We start from the raw sequence: 18,048 nt of genomic DNA on the forward strand, positions 1-18,048 counted from the left end.
TGTGAACTAAAAACTCTAGATCAGTGTGGTCCAACACGTGGGCCGCAGGCTGCCAGGGCTCTGGAGTAGTGGTGTGAGTATGGGTGGTCCTGAGACAGCAAGCAGCTGCTACTGCAGCAGCAGCCACCTGGCACCAAGAGGATGGGCGTCAGCTGGGCTTGGGGCAGCAAATAGTGAGGAGACACAGAAGCGCAGTTGGCCACTGCCCGAAGCGCCCTCACAAGAGGGCTCATTGAGCTGGGTGCTTTGGGTGGCCCCTTTGGCTGCACTGCTTATCTCCAAGGTAAACAATGGGGAGCCTGGGGAGGGTGGGAGGCGAGAGGTCACACTGGGCAAGGTGCTGGTGGAGCAGGCAGAAAAAACCATGGGGTGCTAGGTACTGTGGGGGGAAAAATCCCATTTGATTTTCTTCAGATGTGCTTTTACCAGACGGAATATAGACAAAAGGATTGCTTTTAGCAGCCAACCATAAGAAATTCCTCTTTTCCAAGTTGGTTTTGATGAAGTGATGAGACATCTTCACAATATTTCAAGATTCAGCTTCATAGCAGAATTCTGAATAAATGTTAACATTCAAAATGCTTCAGGCACAACTCAGTTAAGAGGGCATAGTTCTCAACCTTGCAAATACCAGTAATTTTGCTTTGCAGTTCCAAAGCAATTTTGATTTGAAGTGGTAGTACAAAAGTTTGCCTGCTCTGTTATGCCTTTGCTTTTACTGAAGGGCCTTGCTTTCCAAGGCAGCAGGCGCCTCAGCTGGATGTCGTACAATTAAGGCAATGCTGGCTACAGTAGAGGCCTGGAAATAAACACAGCAACTCACAGCAAAACCCTCACAGCTTCCAGTAGATGGTGCTAGCATTACACAATCTCAGCCCGTGAACATTGCATTTGCTGCAGTGGATGTTAGGTTGGCTGTTTTGTATTTTGTTGACGAAGTTTACAGAAGAATCTGCCTCATTTTCAGGTACCAAAGTTAGGAGGAAAAGTGCAACTTGCTCATGCTTCTTTGGCCTTGAACATCCCATTCACTTTTGTTAAGTATAAATGCTCAGAAATGTCACACAATATTCAGGATAGGTTTATTTAAAAGTTTTTATTTTATACACGTAGTCCAGTTTTATGCATATTAAAAGAAAGGTGCTGCTTGTGCAAGTGATCTTATCTCTAGCTTTTAAGTCAAGTCACAAAATCTAGCTTTCTCCTTAAATGTCATATGAACTAATCACATTTAGCAATAGCAACACATCCATACAATATAGGGATTACCTAATACCTACTTTCATCTGACATAAACTTTGCCCCAACCAAACCCCCCTGCTTGAAAGGCATACTTAAATTCTACCTTAAGTTTGCATTACAACATTATAAGCCTTTGGGGCAAACTACAAAAAAAACTGAATTCATATATCTAGCACTAGGCTCTTAGCAGTTGTACTTGGAACATGCACAAGCTCAGAAGGTCATAGCTGACATTGCAAATGTTTTACTTCTAACTAAAAGTGCAACATGAGAGCAATTATGCTGATTCCATAACAAGACAGCAGAAAAAAATATATTAACCTTGTGCAACTGAAAATTCAAAGTTTTGCCACTTCCAGAGCACAAGTAGAATTTTCTTTGCTTATCCTTCTGCCACTTGCAAAATATGGTGGTGTTCAGCTTAAACAGGAATGTGGGAAGCTACACAAGCCAACTGAATTACCACCAGGAGCCATAAATCACACTTTTTAAAGTGTTGACTTGAAAAGTATTAAAAGTGTAGAAAAAATAATTTTATATGTAGTACAGTAATTAAGCTACACTCACATTAAACACTAGAAGTTGCTACATGACTCACAAGGAGAAAAGTTACCCACCTGTAATTTAGTCTACTACAGCCACATGAAAAGTTATTTACAGAAATGTAAGATTCCAACCTGTAATTTCTGGACCTCTTTATAACTCCTATAGTATATCTGGAAAATAAACCAAATCTCAAATTAATACAGTTTTAAGCATTCTGTATTTAAACCTTGAATTTTGAGAGGATTTCAAACCCCATAATGCCTCAACAGCTCAGATCATGGGTACTGGCATGCTCTAGAGGATGTACTTTTAGGTGAAATGTTATGGAACATAACATTTTCCTCATTCCCAACAGGAATCCATTGACCAGATGGGGTCTCTTTTTTCTTGTCTTTTCCTGAGGACAGTGTGGCTTCTTTAAAAGGAACAGTTGCTGGTTTTAGGGCCAGTGACCCTGCCACAATGCATTCTGAAAAATAAAATTAACATAAATTGTAAGATATAATCCAATTAGAACAATGTATGAAGACATACAGAGCTGCTTAAAGATCAATTCCTGTGCAAACTTCCATACTTGACTCTTTAAAGCTCATAGGTAAGGACTAAAAAGTTCAATTCCTATTAGAGCACTCTCCACATTGCTACCTGTCCTATGCTTCTAAGCCAGGCATAGGCAAACTCCAGCCCTCCAGATGTTTGGAACTACAATTCCCATCATCCCTAGCCAACAGGACCAGTGGTCAGGGATGATGGGAATTGTAGTCCCAAACAACTGGAGGGTCTGAGTTTGCCTATGCCTGTTCTAAGCAGATTTAAAGCTGATTTATCTGTAACTGGGATAGGGTACCAGTGGCCCTCCAGTTGTGAAATTATAACCCGCATAATCCCTGTTCACTGGCTGAGACAGAATTGGGAATTAAACAGTATCTGGAGGGTCAGTTTCTCTATCCCCACTCTTAATGTTTGTGATGTTTTACACAATCCATATTAAAATATCTAAAAATAGATCATATATCAGAAATCAAATCTCCACAAAAATCCATTATTGCAATGTGCACCATATTAGTAGAGATGTAGGATTTCTTTTTCCAGACCCCTATACCAATTCTGTCTTTTTTTATATATTTAAGTTTTCACATGAAAGGTTGGAAGCATGTTTTTATTTTGAAGGAAGTGCCACTGAACTCGGTGTACTTGCTTCTGAATAGAACTGTAAACTACTCTCTTTCTCTCTATATATATACATTCAATTTATTGATCTCAGAGGTACAAGAAAGGCAGTGTCCCGCACTGTAATACTAGTCTCAGATCCCTTTTTTGGCATTTTCTGTTATTTTTTTCTGGGTTGTTTAAAGGGAAGGTCTATTTTAAACCTAATCACATAGCTCATAGGAAAGAACAAAATCTGTTCTAATGCACTACAGCTGTAATCCTAAACTTGCATATCTGAAAATAACCTACAATAAAGCTATCAGGCTTTAAAATAAACATGGTTAGGATCAGACTCAAAGTATGCACCTTTGGTTGACTCTTATCTAGGCACCCCCCATTACAATTTTCCAGGGCGTGTGGGGAGCCAACACATGAAGAGAAGGCTCACCACTACAAGTTGCCTTCGCACTACTTGATGAAACAACAGAGTGCAACAAAAAGTGTGGGACTAACAAGCTTTTCCCTGCTCTTTCCTTCATTGTGAGGCATGAATGCCTACTAAAGAGGGGACTTCATCTTTGCTGTTTTCAGAAAATATTGTATATAACCTCATTCATTCCTTAATGCTGCGTTCACTAGATAATTTGGAAGATGAATTGATGAAGTATAATATTTTTATCAAAATAACTGTTACATCATTAACTCCTACATACCAGCTTCATAGAGATTAGATCTTGTTTGCAAGTGAAGACTGGTTCTTCTGATCTCCCCCTTCACACTTGGGAGAGCTTCCAATACCATTCTATAACTGTCTAAATTCTTGCTTAAATTAGAAATGGAACAAGCCCCTGATATTTCACAGTGAGTACCATAGGATTTCATTTGTGTAAAAGCTTTCCAATCTTCTGGAAATTGCGTAATATAATACAGCTATTGCTAACTTGGCTTTTATTTCCGTCCCCTAAGTTAGCTCAGCTACAGCCCACAATCACTTAGTTACCACCAGATTTTCTTCATCAGTGCTGGAGACCATATTCATGATTTCTATAAGACAGAAATAAAGCATGTAAAATGCGCCGTGTGTCCAGATAAAGAATTTCTGGGAACTTTTTGTTGCATCACAATTTGACACGGTATTAGAACACCATTTGAAATTTAACATCCATATAAATTAGCCTTATCTGGGTCAGCAAAACGTAAGAAAAAGGACCCCAACTGGTAAATTGAAGAGCTCGTAAAATACGAAATTCATTTTATTATTTAATTATTAGGAAATCTCAGAACATTTTCAAAGAACCCAGATGTTTAGGATTACTTGGTAACTTTACCTCAACAGGCTAAGATTTGACATCTGCCATTTGGTTTCCAAACTTGAAAAATATTAACTACATTTTGAAAATATTTTCAAATATTTATTTTCAAATGATGAAACAAGGCTAGCTCTATTTTTTCATGTAGTTTTTCAAAGCATTTAGTTTTAGCATCTGAATAACCATTTCACTTACCATAGTCTTTACACTCTCCTCATTTGGCTTTCTGCTTTCACTTTCTTTTGATATTGTACCAATTTTCAAGCTGGCTGGCAGGACCACATTGTCTGTCCCCAAAGTTTTTGCTGCATTGGCCTTTGCGATTTCCAGTAGCTCTCTTTTTTCTAAAACAAATAAACAACAGCAGGTACTCAGCCCTCTAGGTGACATGGGTTTAAAATGCAATAGAAAACTAACTGAAACCACCAAAAAAGGAATTCAGACAAGTTCCACAATGCAAGATAAAGGGAAGTTAGTGATGACTGAGCAGAAAAGCTGAATTTATACTTGGGGGTAGGGATGATTTTCAAAGACGGTACACTCAAGAATTGAGACAGTGACTTCCCAAACACATCAAGTGATTCTACAACCAACTAAGGATTTGAACACAGGAACTGAACTGAACTGAACCAAACCAAAGTAACTTCAATGTACAGCTGTTCTTAGAGAAGAAATCTCTACTTCTATCAGTTAATGAAAGTACAGCAAAAGTCTCTAGACAGGACTTTTTAAACTAAGATGGGATATATTTTTTCTATAGCAAAGTTTGAAAATATCCTAGTATGCTTCTCCACCAATATAGATTGATGATCTGCCAATACCTTTTTCAGTCAAGCGAAGAGGGGTTCTACTGCGAGATCTTGATCGAGAACGGCTTCTCCAGCTTCTATAAGCCTCAGGATATATGGTTCTTCCAAATCCATAGTATCTTCGGCTTCTTGACCTGCTTCTAGAGTAAGATCTTCTATAGCATGGTCTTCCAGGAGACCTACTACGTGATCTGTATCTTGGAGGAGAGCGGCGGTATCGCCTATGGTATCTAGGATGGTATCTTTCTCGGTATTTGTAGCTACGTGATCTTGACCGGCTTCTGGAATAAGATCTTGAATACCTTCTGCACCTCCAAGAACAATTCCTTTTAGCACGTAATCTTGATCTGCTTCTTGACCTACTCCAGCTTCTGGAAGAAGAGGAAGTGCTTGAACTTGATCTTGTGGAGTAAGATGACCTACTAGATGATCTTGAAGATGATCTTCTGCTACAGCTGCTCCTTGACCTTGAACGAGACCTTTCTTTTGGTGAACTCAAAGTCAAGTCATCCATAAAGACTGTCATCTCATCTGTCTTCTTGCTAGATTTTTGCTTTTCGGTATTTTTCAAACTTGTGCCTTCTGCTTTCGGTTGCCCAGTTCCCGTTCCTTTGTTTAGGAGAAGGAGGGATAGATGTTTTGATTTAAAACTTCTGCTATTGTGAACTATGACAATGTCATAACTGATAAAAACCTTATGCCTCAAAGATTTTAAGTGGCATGGTTCAGATCTTTCATTTGACAGCCATAGAACCTCCTTTCAAACAAAAATGCTTGAATTCTAGAAGCTAATGCTCCACTCACATCACAGAACGGTCAAATTAGTATTTTGAGCCACAATGGAGCTGGAGGCATTCAACTGTATGCAATATGAAGTATTTAACAATCAAGATGGCTGCTGTTATATAACAGCAGCCATTTTAGTTACAACACACTGGATCTATCATGCTAGGGTATAATCACTCCTGTTTCCTTAATTCTTCAAACCACTTTTGTTCTATGATCCTGCTCTCTTCATTAAGAGTTTTATTTGTTAATTTGTGTTTATTAATAATCAAAGCAAAAATATTGACTGTACTGTATTACTACCACAAAGTATGAAAATTATTCTAATGCCTTAAATAGAGGAATATTTATCACTAGCAAACCATACAGGAAAAAGGTTCTGTCTGGAGCCTTGAATCACCTAATTCAGCAAGCACCTTTGAATTGCAGACAACTAATTAAATGGGGTGGAAACATTTTAGATATAAAACATAATCAGCCAAACACTAGACATACATTCCCATAAGCAACATACCAATAGGTGCTGAAAAACTCCCATTCTGCTCAGGACTTCCATGGTTCTGCTGTGGATTCCTATGAACAAGAGTTGCAACCATTCAGTCAGTTCTTTTTTAAAATAGATTTTATTAGAATTTAAGAAGAACTACAATATTATCCTTCAGTTCGTTCTACAGAAAAATCAATACTTTCTCAGGTACTTCCCCTGCAATATGGGCATAATACTGAGCAACGTTGTACTGTGAATTTGATGCACTTTCAACATACTCAAAGTGTTAGGATCAAGTTACTAGTCTTTTCCTAAGCATTTTTACTCCCATCTTCAACAGTGCTTACTCCCAGATAAAACATTATCTCTATTGTTAATCACACACTGTATAATTTTACTTTCTCCAAAGCCTCCTTAACAGAAAGCAGATTTTACTGGGCTTTTCAAAAAAGGACTCATGGTGCTCAGTATGCAAGTGCCTAAAAAAACAGCACAATCCTGCCAATGTCAACCACCACTAAACCCTGCTGATTTCAAAGGAAGCATTCAAGAACATTCTCAAGACTGCTTTGGACATTTATTTTTGGGAAACATACATGGGATTTGGCTGTTTCTGACAGCTTATTGTTCTAATTTAGGGGGACTGCCCTTGTGAACTCTCATTGTAGTTTACACAAAAGACACGTTTGTTCAAAAACATGTTTGACAGCATAAATTACTACTTTACTTCAAGCAGCAGACTAGGGTAGCGTACAAATTAGTTATCAGCTATAATCCAACGCGTGCACTCCCCCCCCCATCCTACTTAAAAGCTGGCAGCCTTTTCCCTAGCCCTTTATTACCTTTCGCGAAGTGCCACACCCGTGAACAATACATGGTAGGAAGTGAGCCTTACTGAAGAAAACGGGGCTTTGCTTACTTCTGAATCACGGGCACGACTGCATTGCTTGCATACAAAGAGACGAGAGGTTCCTGCCTGCCTCCAAGGATCTTACAGTCTCAAAACGGATTATGGAAAAGGGAAGCAACAACCGGGGGGGGGACGCCAAGGGCAGGAAGGAATGACCCTGAACAACTACAATTACTTCCTTGGTTTTGTTTGGTTACAATTCCGAACAAGTTAAAGAAATGCCACACCACAAAAGCGAGTTTGGAAGCAAAGAGGGCTGGCACCACAATCCGACGAGGATACTCTTCGTACACCTACAGAAGCTTCACTTAAAAAAATAACAATTACCTAACAGGGCTGTCATGAGCATATCAGCCTTAGCCTTCCTCCCACCAATAATAGGTTTATTTGTTACGGGTTTTTCCTCTCCCCCCCCCACCTCCTGCCCTTCAAGTAGCTCTGGATGGCAAACTCGAGTCTCCTCCGTTCTGTCCTCGCAGCTGCCCAGTGAGATGGGTCAATCCGATGCCAACCCGTGTCAGTCTGTACCTCCCCCCTCGGGAAGTGGCCAATATTGACCTGCTTCTCTCTCTCGCAGGAGCAAGGAAGCCTTGAGAAAGCTCGTGTTAGCAGCCGCACTGCCTCCAGAGTCTCCTTCAATTACCCCCGCTTCGCCTCACAGCCTTTAGTTCTCCCCTCCCCGCGCGAAAATAGAGAAAAAAATCGCTTCAGACTCACTGGTACCAGGCGGGTGGGCCCTGGCTTTGTGGTGGTGCCTGAGGGGAGAGCCCACCTTCGTTGGTAACCGCCATGACCGGAAGAAGGAAACGAAGGGAAGGTGCCGAAAGAACAAAAATACGCTCGGAAATCTCCACAAAAAGCCGGGGCTGGTAATAAAGCTCGCTCGGTTTTCTCTCAAATATGTCGTCAGACACGTTTTTTTTAAAAAAAATCAAAAAATCACAGACATCCCCCGAACAACAAACCGCGTTAAAATCACACCACAGTCAACAGCCGCCGCCAGGTCGACCGGCTTGTTATGGCGCCCGAGACCAACTGAAATGGCGCAGAAGCTTCCAGATCCTCAACCGACGAAGGGAGGGGGCAGGAGGAGGAGGGATTACAGTATGTGTTTGTAACGTAACATTGGCGCTAGTGCGCAAGCGCAGTTCGGAATTGAGGGTAGGGCATAGAACACTGGGCGGTAGCCCTAGAGACCAGGAGGTGCCTCCTCCGCCCGAAGCATCCATGGGACAGTTAACTGGGCTATATTGCAGGGTTGTCGTAAGGCGCCTTCAGCCTCATCTCCGATCTGCGCGCTTTACTTTGGTTGCACATTATCCTGGTCAGAAGCCATATCGAACACTTTGGGCCCTTACTTCCGAGTGAGCATGTATGCGCTTGTGCTGCACGCTTCAGTTTCCGGCCTCTATATTATACAATACATATTGAAACTGTGTTTTTAGGTTATAAATTTCCCAGCTCGGATGGCTCGCCTTCATACGAGAATTAGACTCCTGGATTAGCCAGGATGCCTATACTCTTGTCTCCACGATCGGGGGAAGTAATGCTTCGGAATACCAGTTGCTGAAAGAACAGGATGTTGGACTAGATGGGCCGCTGACCTGATCCAGCAGGCTCTTCTGATGTTAGCCTAATGATGGTAGACAAGACAAAAGCTACGTTTTGTTTTGCGAAGTTAGTCAATGTAATAAATACATCATTTTAGTGGTTAACTGCATCCTTCCGCGACCCAGAGCAAAGTTGTCCGGAGTGCTACAGTATTTTCATTTCACACTTCAAAATTCAGCTTTTCCCCCAAACACACACCTAGGCATGAATGTGTACCCGCTCCTCCTGTGCATCTGCATGATTACTGTTCTGCCTCGATTCAGATATTATTTATTTTCACATTTTACTGGCAGAACGCTGGTTTTTTAGTTGGAAGACCTGAGTTTGAAAGATCGTGAACTTTTAATTATACCCCTTTGGGGCGGGGAAAGAAATGCTGGTACCAAATCGTGCTGCGATTAAGCCCTGGCTTTACTCCGAATGAACAAGGCTCTCTCGCGCGCACATCTTTTACATCAGGCACCATTCTTGTCCCCGGTTTATATAAGCGCACGAGCGAGCCTTCGCTTCGCGGTCAACGTTTCACCACGATAAAGCAAGTTTGCTTATTTATTATTCTGCGTGACTGCGAGTTTTGAAAAGTAAAACGTTAATAAATATACACTTCTTTTTAAAGCAATGCCGCCTTCCCATTTGGAATCGAGCGCAACCAGCTCCAAGACAGTAACAGTTGCGACCATGAAGGGTACCAGTGCGCATGAGCGGACTTAGCTGCTCCCTTTTTTTGTCCGAGCCCAGCTATTAGCATCGCAGCGCCTGCGCAATAGAGGCGCCTTCTCCGTAGCTTCGGCCTTTTCAGCATCCGGGTCCTAAGCCCGTGTCTTTGTTTACTTGGTACGGAAAGGGGCGGTTCGGCTTTCTTTCCGCTGTAGGCAAGTCGGTCAGCTGAGCCAGGGTGGTGGCGGCAGCGGCGGCGGCGGCGGCTTTTTCCTTTGACCCGGTTGTCTCAAGAGCGCTTCTGAGGTGAAGTAAGTGCGGACGGGGCACCTGTCGCTGGGGCGGGTGGGGCGGCCGGGAGGGAGACGGGAGCCGTGTCTCTCGCGGGCAGCCGCTGGGCCCACAGGGGTGTGTCGGGCTGGAGATGGGGCGGGGAGAGCCGCCGTGCAGCGCCGAGGCTCAGCTTCTTTATTCCAAGTTCCGTGGGACTTCATCCTCGAAAGTGTGTTTCGGGCAACGGCCTTACATAGTTTCCCCCTCGTTTCACTCGGAAGTCCCCTTGGATTCCATGGGATTTGCTCCCGAGGAAGCGCATTTTAGATCGCATCCTTCCCAGAGCTGGGCCACCCAGCCTCCAAACTGGCCGTTGCCATCCACTTTACTTGGAGGGAAGCCTCACTGAATCCAGTGGGGTTTACTCGTGAGGAAATGCGTTTTCTATAGCAGCCTTCCTGGAGCTGGCCTGTCCAGCCTTCCAAATTAGCCCTCCCCATCTCTTTTGCACTGAATTCAATGGGGTCTATTCCTCAAAAAGTACATTTATGGTAGTTGCCTTTCTGTCAGTTTTACTCACAAGCCCCATTGAAATCAGTGGGATGTGCTCCTCAGGAAGTGGATTTAGAGCAACAGCCTTAGCATAGAAACTTGGATTGGGTATCCAGCCATCATTTGGCCAGTACCATCCTCTTTACTCTGAGAAATGGATCCCTTTCAATTGAATGGGATGTGTTTCCCAGCCTTAATAGAGCTTTTGTTTGGATTGATCTGCCATCCATCAATTCGCCAGTTTCATCTATTTTGGATGACTTTCTGTTCGCCGCCTCTGACCCATAATATGATCTCTGGGGGGGTTGGATGGCACAGGGACCACCAGGATGAAAGCACTTCCCCTGCAAGTGGGTGGGTGGCAGGAGATATCCAGCTCCATCTAATTCTTGAGATTTGTATACACCTACTAGTAGGTTCTTTGGCTGACCTGCAGGTGAAATCATGGTAAATTTACTCAGGAGTAGCTCCAGTATGTTCAAGGTTACTGAATTTTAAGAAGGTATGCACAGAACTGCCCTGCACACACTTTCTTGGAAGGAAGCTTCATTCAACACAGGGGTGGTGGCATGGCTATAGCCAGAATTTTTGTTGGGGAGGGATGGACGCAGAACTGAAATGATGGGTCAGCTAAGTATTTCCATAGTTTTACTTGTCCGGGGCGGGGGAGCTGCCCCTCCTTGGCTACGCCCATGGATGGTGGGAATTGGAATCTCAGCACTATTTGGAGACCATCCAATTAGGGAAGGCTGAACTTATTACAAACTATTGCTTTGATAGTTCCATGGGGTCACGAAGAGTCGGACACGACTAAACGACTATACAACAACAACAATTGCTTTGATGAGGTTAATTCTCAGTTATGGTGTCTGGGTAGTAGCCTGATTATTAATGTAATATAGCTAAGAATCACCAGACAAGGACAGGGCAAGGTAGCTGTGGCTTACCTGTACAGTTTCAGGTCCTTTCATCCATCCCCTGCTCCTGTGTGCAGTGCAGTACAGTAGAACCCTTCTCATTTCTTCTCCCTTAAACAAGTATATTCCCCCACCCCTTGTTGAAAGGATACCTCTTTGGAATTCAGCTTTCCAATGGTGAGGCTGTCTTGCTTTGTTTTCTGGCTATCCTTGATTGCAAGTGAAGTATTAACTTCCTTTGGAACATTTGAACATTGCATTTCTCACATCCCTAGCAGTATTTCAGCTACATTTGTGTGCTGCTTTTGTGTTTATTTCCTTATGTGTCTGATTTTATCATTTTATCATCTTACTGATATTTGTAACATTGTGTTGTTGTTGTTTTTATAAATGGTTTTAATGTATTTTTAGAAATGTCTTTGAGATTTATTTGTAAATGGTAAGTGATAAAAAATAGGTTTAAATAAATTATTCTCACTTCAAATGCAATTAATAAATTTAAAGCTACACACCTAAACAGAAGTTGAGAAACAAAATTCATTTTCTCTCCTAGGTTTTCCAAAACTCAAATATGTCTGGGTTCCTTGAAAACATGAGATGCTCTGAGTGTGTTGACTGGGGAGAAAAACGAAATACAATAGCTTCTATTGCTGCAGGAGTGCTGGTATGTATACTTAAAACTCTTGTTTGTATTTCTGTTTTTCTTAAGTCTTGCAGTGTTGGATCCTCCTCATTTGTAAATTTGTGCATGTTAAAAGCCCACTTTAGTTTAATGGAATAAAACTGTGCATATAGAGTGATACATTACAAATGGGTAGCTCTGTTAGCATACTATATTAAAACAAGAAAGCATATTGTACTTTAAAGTGTACCACTTCTATGGTGACTAGAACCTGCTTTGTCAGATGCAGTAAGTGGTGTTTGTTGGCAGATATAAGGATACATACATGTGTACAAAACAGACAGAAAGGGCACAATATACAAGAGGTACTGTATGTTACAACATTATAAGAAGCCCAAATGTGTGCAAGGTAAAAATAGCAACCCATTCACACAATAGTAATTGGTGATGACTGTGTCTTCCTAGTTTCTCTGTGGAAATTTAACACCTGTAGCAAAAAAGAAACCCACAGCTTCAGTTAAACTGAAACTAAATAGAATAAAATCTGATATTTCTAGTTTACCAGTTCCATACTGGAGCTTCTAGGATCTTTTTATTGAATTTTACTTTGTGGTTGACGTAAGCATCAGAATGTCCTGGGCAACTGAAATGTTTTGCCACCGGCTTCTGACTGTTGCCATTATTGATGTCTGATAGAGTGGTCATAGTAGCTTTACAGCAACATTGTATTGAAGATCATGTTGGAAACTTTTGTGTTCAAATAGTTCTTTACAGGTTGGTGGATTATCATAGATGCAGCTGTTAAATATCCACATTCAGAAGACTTCAACCATTCATACCATGCTTGTGGAGTGATAGCTACAGTTGCATTCCTAATGTAGGTACTACTAATATTTTTACAAGATTTGAATAAGACTGCATATTGTAAAAATGCTAGTTGGATTTCTTATATTCAATTAATTATTAAAAACTTGCATTGACTTATAAAACGAACCCATTACTTGTTGATATGGATTATGGGATATAGGTTCCAAGATGCAGGATAATGAACTAAAAGTACTTGCACTGTGTTAGCATAGGATGACTGTTTTGAAGCCTATTCCTAGGTATACTAACATAGAAGCAGTGTTGTGGGTTTTTCAGATTTGAACTGGCAAAATTTCCTATCCATATTAGGGTAATTTGCGTGGGAGGACCCTATGGGCTGATCAAATTTAGCATATTTATTTTACTTCTACTTAGTAAACAAAACTTTAAAAAATGAAACTGCCTAGCTTGTCTTATATTGTATTTGCAGTTCGAATCCATTCATTGTTACTAAGTAACTTATGAAATGGAAATATTTTCCACAGGAAAAATAGAAACTTGCCCAGAAATTTTTTTGCTCCTACATCAGAGTTCAGAAGTCTACCCCACTGAGCTTAGTGGGGCTTACTCTCAAATAAGTGGCCATGGCATTGAAGCCCTTGTACTGTTTTGGGGTCAGGAGAAATTTATACTAGTCTTTTATTTAATCATAATGATTTAAAATTATTATGCTGATTCTGGCATGGAACCTGACAGTACTGAGGCTCTGAGGCTATATAATGAAAAGGCACAAACATGAAAAAGCAGTATTCAGAATTTGAGAACATATCTGGACTTACAAGCATGCAACAGGGGTGGTTTATGTTTTGTTTTATCCTAGAATAGCACAGCTTTACCTTCCACTTTATAGCTTAATGAGTTTCCCCGGTGACCCATAGTGTCTGTCTCGATTATATCAGAATGTAGTATGGTCTGGGTTGTCTCTATACTGGCATGATGCAATCTTGAGTAAGAAACTCCCAGACTGCTTCCTTGACTATGGAGGGGGCGAGTGAATTATGGCTGTCAGCCTCCTCTGGAGGAGGCATGGGAGAGCCAGCTGTATGCCATCTACCCTCCTCCCACCCTCTAAACTATTTAAGCCAGGCTCCTTTGAGTGCAGCAAGACCAGTACCAGAAATTTCATTGTCAGTTAACTCTGGTTTTGCTTATTATTTATGTATTTAAGCTAGATTGTGTTTTTTGTTTAGTCTGTATTTCAAGGTTTTGAATCTCGTGAGCTGCTTTGGGCACAGCATATTGTGTAAAAGCAGCATATAAGTAAACTCAATCAATCACTTCAGGGAGGGGCGGTCAGTGGTGTTAAGATTCCTGAGCTGTGAAGCTTTAGTCTTCTGTGTTTGATTGTACACATTGAAATTTGAGAATAACTGCAGGCTTGTAGGCAATTGATGTTTTGCAGTTGTGATTCCTAATTCAGTGATAAGATTCCCACTTAGTACTTGACTAATCTGTTTTGAGCTGCTTGAATTGTTCTTCAGAACAGCTGATTCCCAAATGCATGGTAGTATTGATGTATATGGAGAATTACTGTCATTGCTTCATAGAAAGCTGGTATAGCATAGCAGCTAAGAGTCTGAGTTACAGAGCACATTAGGCAAGACTACAGTATGGATATAATACTGCCATCCTTGCTGTGTTGCTGTAAGTGTGCTAAAGGATACTGCATGTGAAGCAGATTGTAATGCTAAACAGTTCTATACAAATGCCAAGTATCTGAATGTGATATGTTCTTATTAATGAAGGATCAATGCAGTATCCAATGGACAAGTGCGTGGGGACAGTTACAGTGAAGGTTGCCTTGGGCAAACAGGTAAGCTTAACAAATAAAAATTATAACAAAGTGTGTGGGTGTAAGAGAGAGAGAGCGCTGCTAGGGGTGGGCGATATCTGGTTTTCAACACCACGATATATCACCAGCTAAATATCACAATATCTCAAGATATATATCTGCAGCAGCGGAGGGCCTTGCTGGGCCTCCCCGCGGTGGCAGGTGGTCCCACCATACATCTTTGCAGCAGCAGAGGGTGCACTGCGCTTCCCCGCAGCAGCAGAGGGCCTTGACAAAGCTCCCTGTGGCAGGCCTTAAAATGTAAGAAAGTAGTAGATTTAATAAAAATATTAGATAAGCATCCCTATAATATATTTAAGATATTTTCAACTAAGTGATCTGTTTTGCTGTAAAGCACATCCCAAAATAGATGTGCATTGCAATTGCCATGAGTGCAATTTCCCAACAAATGCATGGCTCTGATTATGTATATCTTAATGCAACCTTTCTGGTTAAGCAGGGGTTTGAACCCAGATCTCCCTTGCCCCCACTCCACTGCACCAGGCTCTCAGAAGGGCTACTTTAGGGGGGAAATGGTGTACCAAGTTTGTACATTTTGAAATGTTGCACTTTCACAGCCATGACACATGGAGAGCATGCAGATGCTTCCTAATGCACACGGGCTTTAGCTGGTTCTGAAGGGATGGTTAATTTGTCCTCCTCTGGTCACATATTGCCCATTATTTAAATATTATGTTATGAACAATGGAGCAGCTTGTTTTTAAAACAATTGGTGTGGGTTTGTTTTTTCTTTTGCAGGTGCTCGCATCTGGCTGTTCATTGGATTTATGTTGGCATTTGGATCTCTGATTGCATCTATGTGGGTCCTCTTTGGAGGCTATGTTATTCAAGGTAGAGTGTCTGTTAAAGGCAACCTTTAAAATTAGCACTTCAGCTTGTGTGTATACATTTTAAATTGCAATCAGGTTAAGTGCAGAGACCTTGTCTCTTGCATTATGAACACTACCTATACCCTGTAACAGGCTTCCTCAAACTCTGCCCTTGAGATGTTTTTGGCCTACAACTCCCATGATCCCTAGCTAGCAGGACCAGTGGTCAGGGATGATGGGAAATGTTGTCACAAAACATCTGGAGGGCCGAGTTTGAGGAAGTCTGCCCTATAATAATGAAAGTATCTCTTATGTCACTATCCTACCTAAAAAGGGGGGGGGGCGGCTTCTGTTTCATTTCTCTTTTGGAGGCTGAACTGTTGCTGCCTGTGGCACTGTCTTCCTTTTTCTGAAAGGATTTGTTAATAGTGGGCTACACTTGGAAGGCTTGTGAGTTAGCAGCCTGGCATAATGATTGATGCATAAATCAGTCTGATTAGGTTGGGAGATTGCTGAGAACCCTTTGTATGGCACCTTCTTCTCTATTGGAGAAAGGCTGGTATAAACGCAGTGAGGTATGGATGGGGAGCCTTTGTCCTTCTAGATGTTGTTTGACTACAGCTTCCATCAGCTTCAGTTAGCGTAGCCAGCATTCAAGAGATTAAGCAAGTGGCAGTCCCAACAACATCTGGAGGTTGTGGGTCCCCCCCCCCTTTGTAAATATAAGCTAATGAGGCGGCAATCCTGAACACACTTACCAGAGTACACACATTTGGACCTCAAGATCATCATCTGAGGCCCTTCCTCCAGGTGCCTACCTGAAACAAGGTACACCAGTTGGCTCCCAGGGAGAGGACCTTTTCAGTGGTGGCACCCCAGCTATAAAATGCCCTTCACCTTGTGCCTAAACTGTAGTATTCTCGGTGCCTGGTGAATACCCTTATTTTCTCAGCCTTTTAAAATATTAAAATTTTTTTTGTGATTATAGACACTTTGGGAGTGTTACGATTTGTGAAAATTTCCTGTGCTGTGAGTTTACTACTATATTGAGTTGCATGCTGTAGCTAGTTTGCTGCTGTATTATAGATTTTATGGTTTAGGACATGGGGACATAGGAAGCTGCCTTATACTGAGACAAACCCATGGATCCAACTAGCTCAATAATATCTACACTGACTGGTCCAGGGTTTCGGAGTCTCTCCCAGCCCTACCTGGAGATGTTGAACCTAGCACCTTCTACATGCAGAGGCTCTACTATTGAGCTATATGACTCTTGATGATCTTATTTGTGTATTTAGTTGTTTTTAAGTAAGAGAATTTTGAGAACCATTGTGACAGAAAAGCTGTATAAAAGTGTTGTAAGTAAGCAAGTATATTCATTTTCAGATTCTGGTAGCAATGGTAGCATAAGAAGGCATTAGGCAAGCCCTGCAAAACTTAACAAATCACTGAGCTGGTCATTGTGCTTTTTTGAGGGGTTGGGGGAGGCTACAAATAAACTCATGGACTTCAGTTAAAGGACATTCTTTTTTCCCCCTTCCCAGACAAAGAAAAGATCTCTGTATACCCTGGAATAGCAGTCTTCTTCCAAAATGCTTTTATATTCTTTGGGTAAGCATATTTCTTCCATTCAATTGATTTGTTATTCTGTGTTTAAATCTCACATGCATGGAAGTTTAGTAGCTTGGAGCACTGTTATTCATACCAAACCTACATGTTTAGGTCACGGAATAATAATAATAAATAAGTAAATTTCAAATGGGTGAGCAGGACTGGCACAAGCACTGTTGCACCGAAACATCACAGCGCTAACACAGAGACACATGGAAGTATCTTTTTTTTCCAAAGCAGCCTTACAACTTGAATCCTAATCACACTTCCCTGAGAGTAAGTCTGGTTGATCTTTGTGGGGCTTTGTTGTATGAAAGATGCATAGGGTTGTGCTGTACTGTAGAAGACTATTTAAAATATTTTTATCTTGGCTTTCCATAAAATATTTTCAAGATACTGCTTTGCTCTGTTTGATGTGACAATTCCAACATTCTATGCAGTTAATCCTGTCTCTTTTGTTAACAGAGGCCTGGTCTTTAAGTTTGGTCGCACTGAAGATTTGTGGCAATAAGCAACAGAATATGTCCTTCTATTTTAATTGCCCACTCCCTTTTGTAAGCATTTGTGCTCTGGTATCAGTGAGGATGAAAACTGACAGCGCTTGAAAATCATGAAATTCCTTTGTTTTTCATTCTCTTTGAGACTGTTTTCTACTCTTGGCTTATGACATTAAATATGTAGCATGTGAACTAAAATGTAAAACTGAGAAAGAGATAACACTTATGAAGTCCTCTTCCTGACTGTTTTTATAAATGAATATTAAACAATGTAAATGTTTCTTTTACAGATCATTTATATGTATGTGTGTGGGTGGGTGGGTCTTCACAGTATAACTTATTTTTGAAAATGGGATTATGACTGGCTTTGGAAGGTTTTCAAATGAAAGAAGTGAATTCGGTGCATTAAAATGTAATACAAATGTACTAACATCATATTTGTTCTCTAGATTTATTAAGGGTGGCTTTCCAGCTGTGTTTGGGGTTCCTTTGTTGTGGATACAGTTGATCTGTACTGAAGCTGAAGTAATTTAGTGAG

General features: G+C 41.2%; 2 protein-coding genes across 5 annotated transcripts; one reads left to right on the forward strand and one right to left on the reverse strand.

Moving 5' to 3' along the window:
• Positions 1 to 1,077: 1,077 nt before the first annotated feature.
• Positions 1,078 to 8,377, reverse strand: RSRP1 (arginine and serine rich protein 1). 4 transcript variants are annotated; one of them, XM_083512021.1, is made up of 6 exons: positions 7,960 to 8,377; positions 6,360 to 6,418; positions 5,072 to 5,668; positions 4,446 to 4,594; positions 3,941 to 3,984; positions 1,078 to 2,257 (listed from the first exon to the last, which is right to left on the reverse strand). In XM_083512021.1, exons 1-5 carry the CDS (start codon positions 8,031 to 8,033, stop codon positions 3,976 to 3,978), a joined length of 888 nt encoding a protein of 295 aa, XP_083368147.1. In that variant the 5' UTR covers positions 8,034 to 8,377; the 3' UTR covers positions 1,078 to 2,257; positions 3,941 to 3,975. The 4 variants fall into 4 exon arrangements, with proteins under 4 accessions (XP_083368147.1, XP_083368146.1, XP_083368149.1 ...); XM_083512020.1 differs by lacking the exon at positions 3,941 to 3,984; XM_083512023.1 differs by lacking the exon at positions 5,072 to 5,668 and having other exon boundaries at positions 7,960 to 8,309.
• A 1,232-nt stretch (positions 8,378 to 9,609) lies between these two features.
• On the forward strand, positions 9,610 to 17,945 carry TMEM50A (transmembrane protein 50A). Its single transcript, XM_083512053.1, has 7 exons — positions 9,610 to 9,821; positions 11,806 to 11,916; positions 12,639 to 12,751; positions 14,487 to 14,554; positions 15,332 to 15,424; positions 16,947 to 17,013; positions 17,479 to 17,945. The coding sequence occupies exons 2-7, from the start codon at positions 11,824 to 11,826 to the stop codon at positions 17,522 to 17,524; spliced, it is 480 nt and encodes a 159-aa protein (XP_083368179.1). The 5' UTR covers positions 9,610 to 9,821; positions 11,806 to 11,823; the 3' UTR covers positions 17,525 to 17,945.
• Positions 17,946 to 18,048: the final 103 nt, after the last annotated feature.

The sequence above is a fragment of the Podarcis liolepis genome (genome assembly GCF_965112155.1).
Source record: "Podarcis liolepis genome assembly, chromosome: 7".
NCBI classification, from domain to species: Eukaryota; Metazoa; Chordata; class Lepidosauria; order Squamata; family Lacertidae; genus Podarcis; species Podarcis liolepis.